Source organism: Bos indicus x Bos taurus, chromosome 13 (genome assembly GCF_003369695.1).
Source record: "Bos indicus x Bos taurus breed Angus x Brahman F1 hybrid chromosome 13, Bos_hybrid_MaternalHap_v2.0, whole genome shotgun sequence".
NCBI classification, from domain to species: Eukaryota; Metazoa; Chordata; class Mammalia; order Artiodactyla; family Bovidae; genus Bos; species Bos indicus x Bos taurus.
The window spans coordinates 57986424-58002006 of record NC_040088.1 but is presented as its reverse complement, the minus strand read 5'-3'; the positions used below and the strand labels follow the sequence as shown (position 1 = coordinate 58002006).

Here is a 15583-nt window from a genome sequence, read left to right as displayed (position 1 = left end):
ATTCCAGGGGATCTCTCCAACCCAGGGATTGAACCTGCATGTCCTGTATTGGCAGGTGGATTCTTTACCACTGAGCCACCCAGGAAATCCCAGCATCTGAGGTTGATTAAATCTGAAGATGTGGAACTGTGAGTATGGAGGGCAGGCTGGAAAGTTATACTCGGATTGTTGTTTAGAATGTGTTTATCTGGCTGTGCTGGGTCTTAGTTGTGGCACGTGGGATCTTTAGTTCTGGCATGCAAACTCTTAGCTGCAGCATGAGGGATCTAGTTCCCTGACCAGGGATCAAACCGAGACCCCCTGCATTGGGAGCATGGCGTCCTAGCCACTGGGCCACCAGCGAGGTCCCTATACCTGGATGTTTGCGCAGAGGGTAGGCACTCCCACCCCTGTGTTGTTCAAGGGCCAACTGTGTTGTCATTCAAGCACTGAATGTGTGTTGGGTTCCTCTGCTGCGCCGGAAGCTGCTTGGGTGCGGGAGCACAGCAGGCCCTGCTGCCTAGTAGACGGTGATTGGAAAATTACTGGGTTGAATTTGACTTTGAACAAGTCACCTTACTTCTCAGGGCTTCACTTCTCCCATCTTTGGAATTTCAAGGATTTGAAATATTCTAGCAGTAATTTGTGGCTTCATAGCCACTGTCAATATCCACGGATGATTGGACCGTAATTTTATTGGAGCTTGTCTGCGAGATTTGGGCAGAAGGGTTAGGGAGGGCCGTGCCCCTCAGCTCACAGCACGGTGATGTCATCTGCCCATCAAAGTGTTAGTAGACCACAGTGCTCAGACTGTGGTGGCACATTAGAATCATCTGAGGTGGTTTTTTTTTTTTTTAATACATTTATATGTTCCATTTCTTATTTATTTGGCTGCACCAGGTCTTAGCTGCAGAATGTGGGATCTCTTAGTTGGGGCATGCAAACTGTTAGTTGTGGCATGTGGGATCTAGTTCTCTGACCAGGAATTGAACCCAGGACCCCTGCATTGGGAGCACAGTGTCTTAGCTACTGGACCACCAGGGAAGTCCTTGAGGGGTTTTTAAAAATTCCCAGTGCCCAAGCTACATCTCAGACCAGTTAAATCCAAATCTCTCAGGAATGGACCTAGGCATCGGTCACTTTTAGACACATTTAATCATCTTCTTATTTGTCCCTTACGTACCCATTACCACTAACCCTCAACCCCCAAAGGAAATAGGTCTATAGGATTTGACACATGGCCTTGAATTTGAGCATGCCATTTTGATAACAGTTGGTTTACTCTATCTGTTTAGCAACTGTAGTCAGAGCAAGTCTGAGCATTAGCACTGAGCTCAAGACATAGCCAAGCCATGGGTCACCTCGCATTTCTACCATCTGGCAAATAATTGTGGATTTTCCATTGTCTGTTATTACCAACTCAGTTCACACATTCAGTAAATACTGGGTTGGCCAAAAGTCTCATTTGTGTTCTTCTATAACATTTGGTGGAAAAACCTGAATGAACTTTGTGGCCAACTCCGTATTTGAGTGCCTGCTATGTACCAGGCATGGTGTCCTGGAGACTCTGTGGAAGGCAGAAATTAACCAGGTAGAGGGAGTATCATGCAAAGTCCCTGTGGCAGAAAGGAAAGGGGGTCAGGCTGTCAGAACAACAGAGAGGATGGCCCTGTGGCTGGAGCAGAGAGCGCACCAGCTGCCTGCAGTGATAGGAGGCTGGTGATGTGGGCAAGGGCCAGACCTCTGCATGCCTTGCGGACAGAGCCATCGCTGCAGAGAGCGTGGCCGGAAGCTGCTGTCTGTGGGCTGCCTCCAAACGTGTTGCCTTTCAGCAACCGTCTTTAAGACCTCAATAAAAAGCATTAGCAAGGAGAGCGTGAAAGCACGGTCATGATTCATTCAGAGGAGGTAACCCAAGGGTGGCGCTTTTTTTTGGTTCACTCCCAGACGAAACCTGGGTCTCGCCCCCACAGTTATCCTCCCTGATAACTGCAGGGAGGATAACTGCACCTCATCTGCACTGAGAGCTCAGTTGGTACCAGGCACGACTGTGAGCACTTTATCGCCTCACGAAGCTCCATTACGCCTCTGTGAGACACAAACTACTACTGTCCCTTTCTGTTTGTTTTGGAGAGACACGGAGAGATTAATAACTTGGCCACAGTCGCGTGGCTACTAATTAGGAAGACTGGGAACTAATTAGGAAGACTGGGAGCTAATTAGGAAGACTGGGAAATGAACTCAGGCTGTCTTTCTCTGGATGGACAGTTGATGATGGTGGTGTTCAAACATGATGGTGGTTCTGTAGGGCTGGTCCATATTGAATTTTTCTTTTTTTAATGTGGAAAGTCTTCATTGAATTGTTACAATATTGCTTCTATTTTATGTTTTGGTGTTTTGGCTATGAGGCATATGGGATCTTAGTTCCCCGACCAGGGATGGACCCTGCATCCCCTGCATTGGAAGGCGAAGTCTAAACCACTGGGCCATCAGGGAAGTCCCAGAAATGGTTTATTTTTATTCAGAGAAAATGGAAGCCACGATGGGGTTTCAAGCAGGTGGTGACACAGTCAGATGGCATTTCCTCTCTGTTTGCACAGATGATGGACAGCCGATAGAGCAGTCCCTCCTGTGAGGTGGTACAGTCTACAAAGCCACAAAACGAAGGAAACGGTAACAGCTAATTGAAATTTAAGGGGAACTTCAGATACAATATAATAGGTATGACAGAGTTACTGGTTTTCAGGCTGATTGAATGAGCTCACTTGATGTATGTGCTGTCAGAAAATTGTCCTGCCCCAGGGAGCCACGTAACACCTTTTTGGAAACAGGATTTAAATGTTTGGCTCGATTTTTGTAAAGCCTGGATTGGTACTCACACATCCTATACTTTGGGGTGAGAAACAAGAGTACTCTGGAAACCACCTGGGAAAATTATGTGGAAATTGTGGTCTTATGTAGGCAAGCAGCCTACGTATAATCCAGGGAGATCAGTTAATTGCCAAAAGCCTTAGGGCTCATCTGCAAATATCATCGCCACCACCAACAGCAAGTACTGTGCTTGGAGTTTTTTTTTTTTTTTTTTAATTGAACTATAGTTGACTTATAGTGTTGTGCCAGTCTCTGTTGTAAACACAGCAAAGCAACTCAGTTATATACATACATTCTTTTTTATGTATTCTTTTCCATTGTGGTTTATTATAGGATACTGAACATAGTGCCCTGTGCTACACAGTAGGAGCTTGTTGTTTATCTTCCTATACATGAGAGTTTACATCTGCTACTCCCAAATCCCAGTCCTGCCCTTCCCCACCCTCTCAAGTACTATGTTGTGATGGTCTGTAATTACATGGTATTTGGTCCATGGACCCATTAATCAGAGGGACACAGATATTCATTTAATTGATGGGCTGAAATAGTCCACACTCAAACCAACATTTGTTGAGTACCTTCCTATACCAAACAGTATCTCATTTAATTTTCAGAGTAGAAGAGGCAAGGGAGATGAATGCCCCCGTCTTTACAGATAAAGAGCACGCCCAGAGTCTCTCAGTGCGTCTGGGAGTAGGTTTAGGGTTTGACTCGAAGTCTGCTTGGCTCCAGAGCTGGTACTCTTGGCTCTCTCTATGAAAACATGTGCGATTTCATGCCCGTTGTCTGTATGTCTATCCAGAATTTAGGAAGGACTACTTTTTTGCAGACAAGGACTACTTTTTTGTGAAAGTGTGCTTGTCAGCTGGCTACTCAAACTTGGATGCTGGCTGAAGCAGCAATATTATATACAGTCTGTGCTCCCTTCCCTTTTACAGTGAAATAAACAAAGACTCAGCTATGGGGCTGTGTATCCAGACCCACACCTGGGGCCTGCCAGGTGCCCTGGCACCCCCGTGGCAGCCCAGCAAGAGTTAATGGAGAGTGATTTCTTTTGTCCAACAGCTGCAGAACCAGGAGCTGCTGAAGGCAATGATGAGGAAGGCTGAGCAGGAAATCAGCAGCAAGGTGATCGAGACGATGAAGAGGCTGGAGGACCCTGTGCAGCGCCAGCGGGTCCTGGTGGAGCAGGACAGGCAGAAGTACCTGCACGAAGAGGAGAAGATCGTCCGCAAGCTGTGGTGAGTCCGGCCCTTGGAGTCGGTCCCTGGATGCGGGCATAGCTGTTCAGCCTGAAAGGCAAGCCTGTCTTGGCCAAGGAGGCGGCCCTTGCTAGACGGTGTTCTCAGACTCTTTCTTTACTGAGCACCTAGTTCTGGCTGGTTCTGGATATCCGTGGACACTCGGCTAGTGCCCTCCATCCGAGCTCAGGAAATTGAACAGTCGTCAGGTAACTGAGCTTATTAGTCTCTTTGGAAGCATCGCACTGTTCTGTAGGGCTTGGCAACCCATCAAATTAAAAGGAGCCAGTGGCACAACCCAATGATAAATGGGAAGTCTGAATTTAATCTCAATAAATTAAAACTAATAGCCAAAATAACAAAGCGCTAAAATTATCCTCCTATTATTCAACTGTAGTTAAAATCACAAAAGAAGAATTTCAGTGTAAAGTATGTCTGATGCACAATGAAAGATGCTGCCTTGAATGCGACCCATCTTCTGTGAGGTTCTTATTGAAAACATCTATCAAGTCGCACTACTGAAATAAGCAGAGTTTTATTACGCCCCAGTCACCGGGGCAGGCCCATCTGTTATGTTAATGTATATTTTGTTATGCAGTGAAGATTCATCATAGAACAGTTTCACCTTTTAGTATAATGAAGAGTCATTTGTGTGGGTTCTTCTAGTGTTGGTAGTTCTGTTTGGTTTTTTTTGAGTTTCACAAAAATTAAAATGGCTTTGTGAAACTCAAATATTTAAAGTATTAAATATTTAAAATACTTTAAAATCTTTTAGTTTTATTACAAAACACTGGCATATCTCCCATGTTGTAGAGTGCATCCTTGTAGCCTGTCTTACACTGAGCGGTTTGAACCTCCTGTTCTCCCACTAGAATCCCCTGTGCTGCCCCCACTGATAAGCACCAGTTTGTTCTCTGTATCCGTGAGTCCACTGTTTTTTTGTTATATTCACTAGTTTGTGAATTTTTTAGATTTCACATATAAATGATAAGCATACAGTATGTTTCTGATTGGTTGTACTTAGCATTATGCCCTCCACACCCACATGTAAATGCTGCAAATAGCAAAATTCCATTCTTTTTTGTGGCTGAGTAGTATTCCATTGTAGATGGGTAATTCTCTTGTTTTTTGGAAAGCATAAACGTCCCAAAATGGGATTGTAAGGGAGCAACTTTCAAATTCTTTCCATGACTGTAATCACCAGAAGCTTACAGGATGGGGAGTGTTATCCTCATTGACCTCTTTGATATTTGAGCTGTAGCTCATGTCAAATCAGATGCCAACCCAGTGTGCCTGATTAAAATTAGAATACCTTCTCAGTGGTAGTCTAGAGAGTCAGATAATAAATTTGACTACTGTTCATCAGCATCTCAAAAATAGACTCCAAATTTGTATTTAGTCCCTGCACTTATAGACAATCACCCGCCGTGAGGTAGTAAAGCTGTTATTTGTCTGAAATGGGTCTGTGACAGCCAGCTGTCTACAACTAGGTCTCAAGGTTCTTCTTGAAAAGTTCTTTTTAAAAAATATATAGCCTTAATGTTTTTATAGAATTGCCAGTTAAATTTTTCTTCCAGTTTTATTGAGATGTAATTGACATGCAGCCCCATATAGTTTAAGGTGGACAGCATAATTATTTGACTTCCACACATCGTGAAATTATTGCCACAGTAAGTTTAGTGAATATCATCTCCTATAGATACAAAATTAAAGAAATACAAAAAACTTTTTTTGCTTCTGATGACAACTCTTAGGATTTACTCTCGTAACAAATTTCGTAAGTAACATATAGCAATGTTAATTATATTTATAGTGTTATTTATAGTATTAATTTATTTATAGTGTTTATATAGTGTTATTTATTTATAGTGTTAATTATATTTATAGCCCTTATACAAGGACTCCTAGTCCTCATAACTGGAAGTCTGTCGACTTGCTGCCTGCCCCACACTGAAGGTTCTGGCACTGGCATTGCTGTCCACTTGCTGCCACCTAGTGGTTCTTCAAATCAAAGCTCTTTTCCTGTTTCTTTACTAGCAGGGGTTTCTACTGTCAGAGCAACAGGCAAAATGAAAGAATGCACACATCTGTTTAGGGTGGGGTTATTGATGTGCTCAGGAGACAAGATGTTATTACTGGTGTGTTTGTTGAAGTGGGAGACGTACCCTAAGAGATGAGTACATGTGTGCACACGCACCCCCTCCAGAAATCAGACCTGTGATCATTCCTTCTCTTTGCGGCCTGGAGAGGACACTCAGTCCGTACTGACGGGACAGTCAGTATAAACCAGTGGTTCTCAGGGGCAAGTTTGTTCCCTTCCTGACCTCTAGGGACATTTTAACAATGTCTGTGGAACATTCTTGTTTGTCTCAAGTTAGGGGAGGTTGCTACTGGCATCTATCATAAATGGGTGTTGGATTTTGTCAAAAGCTTTCTATGCACCTATTGAAATGATTATATGGTTTTATTCTTCAGTTTGTTAATGTGGTGTATCACACTGATTGATTTGCAGATACTGAAGAATCCTTGCATCCTCAGGATAAATCCCACTTGATCGTGGTGTATGATCCTTTTAATGTACTGTTGGATTTGGTTTGCTAGTTTTTTTTTTTTTTTTTTGCATCTGTGTTCATCAATTATACTGGCCTGTAAGTTTCTTTTTCTTGGGGCATCTTTGTCTGGTTTTGGTATCACGGTGATGGTGGCCTCAGAGAATGAGTTTGGGAGTGTTCCTTACTCTGCAATTTTTTGGAATAGTTTGAGAAAAGGATAGTTGCTATCTATCCTCTAACGTTTAATAGAATTTGCCAACAAAGCCATCTGGTCCTGGACTTTTGTTTGTTGGAAGTTTTTTCTTTTTAATTAATTTTTATTGGCGTATAGTTGCTTTATAATGTTGTTAGTTTCTACTGTAAGCAAAATGAATCAGCTATATGTATACATATATTCCCTCTTTGGGATTTTAGATTTCCTTCCCATTCAGGTCACCACAGAGCACTGAGCAGAGTTCTCTGTGCTATACAGTAGCTCTCATTACTTACCTATTTATACACAGTATCCACAGTGTACATGTATCACGCCGATCTCAATCTCCCAATTCATCCCACCACCCTGCTGCCTTTGGTGTCCATACATTTTTTTTTCTATGTTTGTGTATCCATTTCCGTTTTGCAGATAAGATCATCTGTACCATTTTTCTAGATTCCATATATATGTGTTATATATTTCTCTCTTTTTGACTCCATTCTTTATGACAGTCATCAACAGAGGAATGGATGGAGAAGATATGGTATATCTACAATAGAATATTAGCCTTATAAAGGAACAAAATCGGGTCATTTGTAGAGATGTGGATGGACCTAGAGACTTTTGAAAGTTTTTTAACCACAGTTTGAACTTCAGTACTTATGACTGGTCTGTTCATTTTTTTCTGGTTCCTCCTGGTTCAGTCTTGGGAGGTTGTACCTAAGAATTTGTCCACTTCCTCCACATTGTCCATTTTGTCGGCTTAGAGCTGCTGCTCCTGGAGGCTAATGTGTCGAGGTCAGAGGTGCTGCTAAATACCCTGCAGTGCACAGGACACCCCCCACCCCCTGCAGAAAGAATGACCTGGCCCCAGAGGTCAGGGCCAAGGTGGAAAAGCCTGATCTGCAGCAACCTGGGCTCCTCCTCTTGCTGTCTCTCCCCCTCTTGGTCCTCTGTCACATCAGAGTCCACACAGCCCTCCCTAAGTCAGCATCAGCACCGCTAAAAACAAAGAGTGGGTCCTTTGTCAGCCAGGTGGCAGACCTGGGCCTCCCCGAGAAACCTCACCTCACACCCCAGAAGGGTCTCTTAAGCCAAACCAATCTACTCCTCCCCAGCTGCTGCTTCCGCCTCCCTGGGCATGGAGGGACCCGCGGTAGAGGGGAGGCCAGGCGCTGAGGCCCGGGGTCCTCTGCTCTTGCACTGTCCGTAGGGAAGGCCCCCGCACTCACTCCATCTGTGGTCGGCTTTCCCCCTAGTGACCTGGAAGACTTCGTTGACGATCTAAAGAAGGACTCCACCTCGGCCAGCCGTGTGGTGACTCTGAAAGATGTGGAGGATGGGGCTTTCCTGTTGCGCCAAGTGGGAGAGGCCGTCGCCTCCCTGAAAGGTGAGCATCCTCCTTGGAACCGGAGGGGAATCCAGACAACCCATCAGACGGTGAAGGATTCGTTCGTGCACGTGGGCAGGGGTTCGTCCAGCACCCACTGTGCACTGTTCTGGGTGCTCAGGATGCATCCCTGAACAGAAGAAGCACCCCTCTCTGCCGGGAGCTAGTATTAATACTTCAGTGGCTGCTGTAATCTGAATACACCTTGGGGCCCCGCAGACACATCCCACATACAGAGATGGGAAATGAGACCTCGAGGGGCTGCGCCCTCCACCCAGGTCACACTGAACCAGCTCTGCCTCCTGAACCCCCACACTTAACCATGTCCAGTGTTGGGGTCTGGGAGGGGGGTCTGCTCTTCTTGCCTTTGCTTCTGCGGCTCACTCGCTGTTCTTGGTCTGCAGGAGAATTTCCAACCTTACAAAATAAGATGCGAGCCATCCTGCGCATAGAAGTGGAGGCGGTGCGGTTCCTGAAGGAGGAGCCGCACAGGCTGGACAGTCTCCTGCAGAGAGTGCGCGGCCTGACCGACACCCTGACCATGCTGCGGAGGTGACCAGGCTTGGGAGGGCTGGGGCTGGGGTGAGGGGTGGGGGTGGCGCTGGGGGTGACCTGAGAGTTTGACACCAGACTTGTTAGTTCTGATCTCATGGCCAGGCAGTCAGTCATATTTGGATGTTTTTAGCTGTTCCAGTCCTGGAGTTGGGTGTCAAGAGTTTAAGAATAAAGCAGACAGAACCCCTGCCCTTATAAAACTTCCTTTCCCACATGGGAAATAGACACAGCTACCACATAAACCACCTCCCAACAGCATCAGTCCTGAATTTTCCTTTTTTTTTAGAAAACAGAACTAGGAAATTATAGAGATACTACCCTTTAGATCTTAAACCAGATTTGAGAGCTGGTCACAAGCATATGTAACATCTAAATTCTTGGGAGAATTTTAAGCACTATCATCTTTTGATAGGTTTGCAGGAGAAATATGCTAAAAGTACAGTTGACTTTTAGATGAATTATTAACTGTAAGGAGCAAGTGAGATTTTTCTAGTAATAGTGACCTCAAGGAAAGAGACTGTTTTGAGATGCTAATGCTACAAACAGCTCTATAATCTCCTGCATAAATTTCAGGAGGCCAGCAAAAATCTGAATTAAGGCAGCTCTTGCCTCTTCCTGCAAAGAAAACATCTGCCTGGGTACAGGAAGAATTGTACTTGAATTACATTTCCTCATAGGCTCACTACTTTAAATTGCCAGAGTGAACTTTTTCTTCCAGTAGGATAAAAATATGTTAAAAGGATTCTTCATTAAACTCTTACCTAAATGTGGTAACCCAACCACAAAGCCTAAAACAAACCTTCTTGATTGAGTGTTTACAGAGATAGCAGGCTGGCTGGCAACAGTGCCCACCCTCCCTCTCTTCCCTGAAAAACAATTTTAAAAAATGATACAGATAAAGCCAGTTAAGTTACTTTAAAAATAAAAAAGAATAAATATAGCCTCCATTAAGCTACCCATCACAAGCCTTTATATTATTATTTCTTGGGATCTTTCTGTGTACGTGCTGTACTCAGCGCTGTGGAAAACACAAGGAAGATAGGAATACACACGCCCCCAGGGACAGGCACATGTCCTGGCGCCCGACAGAGAAGACAGAGCAGGTGACAGTCATGGTTCAGAGCAACTTTAGCGGGTTGGGAGATGCTGGAGGGGTTCTGTGTGTCTTGAATTTGAGGTGCTGGAAGGAGAGCAGAGCTGCCCAGGAAGCCCTTAGAAATGCAGACTGAAGTTCAAGAGACAGTTAGAAAGAGTCTTTGCCTTACTCGGAGGGGGAAAGAGGTTTAGAGTTGAAAGTTGCCTTCATGTAGGTGATTACTGAAAATGGAAGAGGTAGCTCTGACAGAAGGAGGAGAGGAGGAAACAGACCCTTGGGGATTTGAGATTGAAGGAACCAGGCAGTTAAAGAAGTGAGCAGCAGAGGAGAGCTGTAGAAGACAGTATCTTCTTTTCAAAGCAAAAGAAAAACACATTTTGGTAAGAGAATGAGGGGCTAATTAAAAGTTATGGGTTGAGTATCACGTTTGACAGTGTCTTTCATTTGACTATGTTGATCGTAGCCACCAGCCCAGAGGAAGGAATTAGACCATCATCATCTTTACTACAATCCACAGAAAAGTACCTGAGGCTCACAGAGGTGAAGTTCCCAGCATTACAGAGCTAGAACATGGTAGCTGATAGTCGAACACAAGCCTGTCTGACCCTGAAGGTCATGTCTTTTCCACAATAGTGTGGGTGGAGCTGGACAGAGCATCAGATGACCGCCTTCCCCGCCACAGAGCAGAGGAGGATGAAGACTAACCCGGCAGTTAGATCCACAGTCACTTTCGATGTTGCAAAAAGGCTAGTCAGGTCCAGGTGGGGTGGCCAGATGGCTGAGCTGTAGGAAGAGCAAGTAAAAGGAACTGGCATGTAAACCACCCTCCCAAGACGTGCAGCAGTGAAAGCAGGAGAGTGGAGGGTTAAGGAAGCTCGGGTCAGAACCGAGCATCTGCGTGCTGCCTAGGCCTGGAATGGGTGCAGGCGGTGTGGTTAGAAACGTGTCCACTCTGGGACACCACCACCCAACAGTGGGCACAGCAGGAGTGGACCATCTCCTGAGGGAAGAGGGGGAAAACAGCTGCTAAAAGGAGGCAGTTCTGTTGCTATGGAAACCCTCAACTCTAAGCTGCTACTTGGGGTTTTAGCATGTCTTAATTTCTGCAACAAAATTTTGCCTGGTCTGTGGATGACACAGCACTCAAATAAATACCGTACAATGAAAATGCGCGTTACCTGGTTCACTGGTTGATGCTGCTGTGTGGTCTCTCCCAGGCACGTCACCGACGGGCTCTTGAAAGGCTCGGATGCAGCCCAGGCCGCGCAGTACGTCGCTATGGAGAAGGCCACGGCCGCCGAGGTCCTGAAGGCCCAGGAGGAGGCCCCCCACAGCTCGGGCCAGCCCCTCCCCGGCACGGGCGTCCCCGGCGACGTGAAGGCGGAAGTGGTGCCCTTGGCCGTCCACCACGCGCAGAGCTCTCCCGTGGTCATCCAGCCGTCCCAGCTCTCCTCCGCGCTGCTGAACCCTGCCCAGCACGCGCCCGGGGGCCCGGGCCCTCACCCCGCCAGCGCCCCCGCCGCCACGCAGGAGGCCCCCTCCGCTCTGCCGTCCCCGCACATGCCGGGGGACAGCTCCTCCGTGCAGAGCCTGTTCATCGAGGAAATCCACAGTGTGAGCGCCAGGAGCAGGGCGGTGTCTATTGAGGTAGGTCCTCCTTCATTTCTCCTAATTCCGTGAAGGGGCAAGGATGGGGTCCTTTCCCACCAACAGTTGACAGTCTGATTGTAGAGACAATTGATATATATATCAAAGATGTATATAACTTTATTTTATCAAAAAATAGATTTTTTATATATTTTTAATAAAAATATAGCTTTCTGTTTTATATACATATATGATAGATTTTTAAAACTCTTTAAGTAGATAGGTTTCAATGGCCAGATTAAGAGAAAGGCCGTCAGATTTCAGAGAAGAGTCAGGTACCCAACTTGTAGGAAGATGAGACAGTGGTGTGCTGGTCAGTGTTTGACAATGCGGAAAAGCCTGATTTGTAGCATTTGCCAGTTTCTGTGGTAGAAAGACTTAACCAGCCATTACTGATTTTGAGTAAAGCAACAGTGTGACATCGCTGAACGTGACTTCGGGAGGAAAGGTGACAGTCAGCCCTCCTGAGCCAAGGTGAGCTGGCTCAAGCACACCACTGGTGAATGCAGGGTTCACCAGTGACCTTGAAAATGAAGTAGAATCTGGGTAAGCAGAGAAGGCTGGTGAGGGCATTCTCAGATAGAGAAGGTGGGGCCTTGAGTACACCTGTTTACTGGAAAGAGGAGGGAAATGGGGCTGGAAGCTGACTGGGGAGAGATTACTCCCCGGTCTCAGACGACTAAGATTTTATTCCGTGGATATCAGAGAAATGCTGCTGCTTGGACTAGTGATAAAACGTGGTGTCTTCAGAAAATTGATGTGGAAACAGTATGCAGAACTGATTGAGGTGGTGGGTCTCAAATAAAGGATGCTGTACGGGAAGTTGTTACCAAAGTCTCAGAAGAAACGAGAGAGAGAGCTCTCAAAGTCATAGGGTATAGAGAGAACCTGCTGTGTTTTTAAAATATTCTTTTCAGCAAGAGCTGGCGTCAGTGTTCGTGCAGCACACTGCATTCCCCTGGGTCTCTCCTTCCCCTTCTCTAAGCAGTTTCCTCCACTCAGGACTGTGTCCTCAGTCCCCAGTCCTAACCATTCCTGTCTCTCTTGCGAGTCAGCAGTGGATAACTTGTTTCAAGAGGTGACATCTTAAAACCATAAAGGCCAGAGTCATGGCCACTGGGCCTCTGAACACGAGGCAGCTCCCCTCTGCTCCAGACTCAGAGGCTGTGCCCCCTAAACCAAGTTAGCTGCTTATAAAATGCATATTACAAGATGGGGTGAAATGTGATTGATGATGATTCTGCCTGTCAGGGTGGGGAGGAGGCTTGCAAGCACATCTTCCTCCTGAGATTTAGTGGATCTGCCACATTAAACATCTCTATATTGCAAAGAGGTCAGTAGGATGATTCTTTTAAAAATGTCTATTGAGAATCCATGAGGCATAATTACCATTGTTATGTGTATATTTTAAGTTTCAGCAGCACATTCATAAGTCACCTCTGAAATGCTCTGATCCCCGGCAAGGAGGCCTGAGTCTTCCTACTGGCTCTGCCTTTGAGCTTGATTCACTCAGAAGATGTTACTGAGCCCCAGTGAGTGCCAGGCCTCCATAGGCTCTGGGGTAGGCAGTGAACAGAAGGGACCAGGCTCTGGTGATGATAAATGTGAGGCAGGAAAAAACAGAGGCGGCTCGGGGTGGTGACAGTGCTGGCTGTTAGTCCTAGAGAGTGACTCTCGGGCAAATCCTTCATCTCACTGGGCCCCTGTGTTCTCACTGTAAGATACATTGATTCCGTGATCTCCTGGGTCTTTTCTGATTCTGCCAGTATGGGGTTCCGCTGATCCTGGTGCTCATTTCCACTCGTCCCTCTTAAAATGATAATGTAACATCTCAAAATCACAGGAAAATGTTCTTTCAAAAAATGTACAGATATTTTAAAATGCATTTTATGTATTTCTGTGTACAAACTGTAGAACTTAATGGAGCTTATTATCTCAATACCCCCTTCATTTGGTAAATAGGAAAAGGTGACCCAGAAGGTCATATGGCAACTCTTTTGACAGCAGCAGAACTAAGACATAGGATTAGTGAGTGTTCTGGTGTTTGTTTCTTTGAACATCTCCTCTATCATGAAAGCTCAGTGTAGAAGAAAAGAAAGTTATGGGCTACACGCCTTTGAGTGTATATCTATCCCTCTCATGAGTGCTGGGAGAGTATGTGGTAAGTGCTCAGTGATAACTTAGTGAGTGAATGGTTGGGTTTCTGAGCTTACTGCTCTGTGAATGAACATCACTTGGGCTTCTGTGGCAGCCTATTTAAGGAGATATAGCAGACAGCATGGAGAAGGCAATGGCACCCCACTCCAGTACTCTTGCCTGGAAAATCCCATGGACAGAGGAGCCTGGAAGGGTGCAGTCCATGGGGTCGCTGAGGGTCGGACACGACTGAGTGACTTCACTTTCACGTATTGGAGAAGGAAATGGCAACCCACTCCAGTATTCTTGCCTGGAGAATCCCAGGGACAGAGGAACCTAGTGGGCTGCTGTCTATGGGGTAGCACAGAGTTGGACACGACTGAAGCGACTTAGCAGCAGCAGCAGCAGACAGCATAAGGGTCAGGTTTGTCTGATGTGCACATGGGTCCCTGGACACAGAAGCCAGAGCATCATTTGACCAGTGCTTTAAATGGGTTACATTTTCTCCCACCCCAGCATCAAATCTCAAAGCTTATCAATTCACATTCCCTTCTGACTTTTGAACTTTCTTCACTGCTGATGTCCTTCAGAAAGCAGAAAGGAAATGGGAAGAGAAAAGGCAAAATCTGGACCACTATAATGGGAAGGAGTTTGAGAAACTCCTAGAAGAAGCCCAGGCCAATATTATGAAGTCAATTCCAAACCTGGAGATGCCACCAGCCTCAGGCCCCCAGCCAAAGGGTGATGCTCCAGTGGACAAGTTCGAACTTTCAGGTAAGGTGCTATCAGAGCTGTGTGGGCTGGCTGCCCCAGGTCAGTGTGGTGCCACCCACATGGGCACAAGCTGCCCAATGGGATCAAGCTCTCACTTCCTAAAAATCTTATATAATATTGTATCTCAACTATGCCTCAATAAAAAACTTTTTTAATTTATAAGTTTTAAGTGCACAATAGTGATTCACAAGTTTTATGGGTTATATTCCATTTATAGTTAGTTACAAAATAGTGGCTATATTCCCAGTTTTGTACAATATATCATTGTAGCTAATTTATTTTGTACAGGATAGTTTCTAACTCAGTCCCTTAGCCTTATCTTGCCCCTCCTCCCTTCCCTCTGTACTCACTGGTAATCACTAGTTGGTTCTCTGTATATGTGAGTCTGATCATTTTGTTGTATATGTACTACTTTGTTTTCTTTTTTTAGATTCCGCATAAAGTATCTGTCTTTCTCTGACTTACGCACTTAGCATAATACCCTCCAAGAGTCCATGTTGTAAATGGCAAAATTTGATTCTTTTTATGACCGAGTAGAATGCTCTTGTATATATTCACTACACACCTTCTTTATCCATTCCTCTGTTGATGGACACTTAGGTTGCTTCCATATTGTGGCAAATGTAAATAATGTGGCTATAAATATTGGGGTACACGTATCTTTTCAGATTAGTGTTTGTTTTGGGAGGATATATACCCAATAGTACTATATCCTACTGCTGGTAATTCTGTTTTTAGTTTTTTGAGAAACCTAATACACACAGATGGCCAACAGTTCTTTGAAAAGTTGTTCAACATAACCAGGGAAATTTCAAATCAGAATCACAATGAGATATTACTTCACATCTGTTAGGATGTCTTTTATCAAAAAAATCAAGATAACACATGTTAGCAAAGATGTGGAGAAAAGAGTACCATTGTCCACTGTTGATGGGAATGTAAATTTGTCCAGCCATTAGAAAATAGTATGAAGGTTTCTCCAAAAATTAAATATAGAACTACCACATAACCAGCAATCCCACATCCAAGTATATATTCCAAGGAAACAGTCATCTCAAAGAGATATCAACACTCTTATGTTCATGGCTGCGTTACTTGTGAAGGGATGTGGAAAAGTTCATAGCTAAATGGAATGGATGACGAAGATGT

The 15583-nt window shown here is 45.1% G+C and overlaps 1 protein-coding gene across 23 annotated transcripts in view; it reads left to right on the top strand.

The window, feature by feature from the left end:
* Nucleotides 1–15583, top strand: part of KIAA1217 (KIAA1217 ortholog) — an 815330-nt gene that overhangs the window by 777336 nt on the left and 22411 nt on the right. For all 23 annotated transcript variants that reach the window (XM_027559960.1, XM_027559961.1, XM_027559969.1 and 20 more), the window contains 5 exons: nt 3916–4091; nt 8096–8226; nt 8631–8778; nt 11095–11524; nt 14251–14434. In XM_027559960.1, coding sequence (XP_027415761.1) covers nt 3916–4091; nt 8096–8226; nt 8631–8778; nt 11095–11524; nt 14251–14434 — 1069 coding nt within the window. The remainder of the gene's footprint in view (nt 1–3915; nt 4092–8095; nt 8227–8630; nt 8779–11094; nt 11525–14250; nt 14435–15583) is intronic.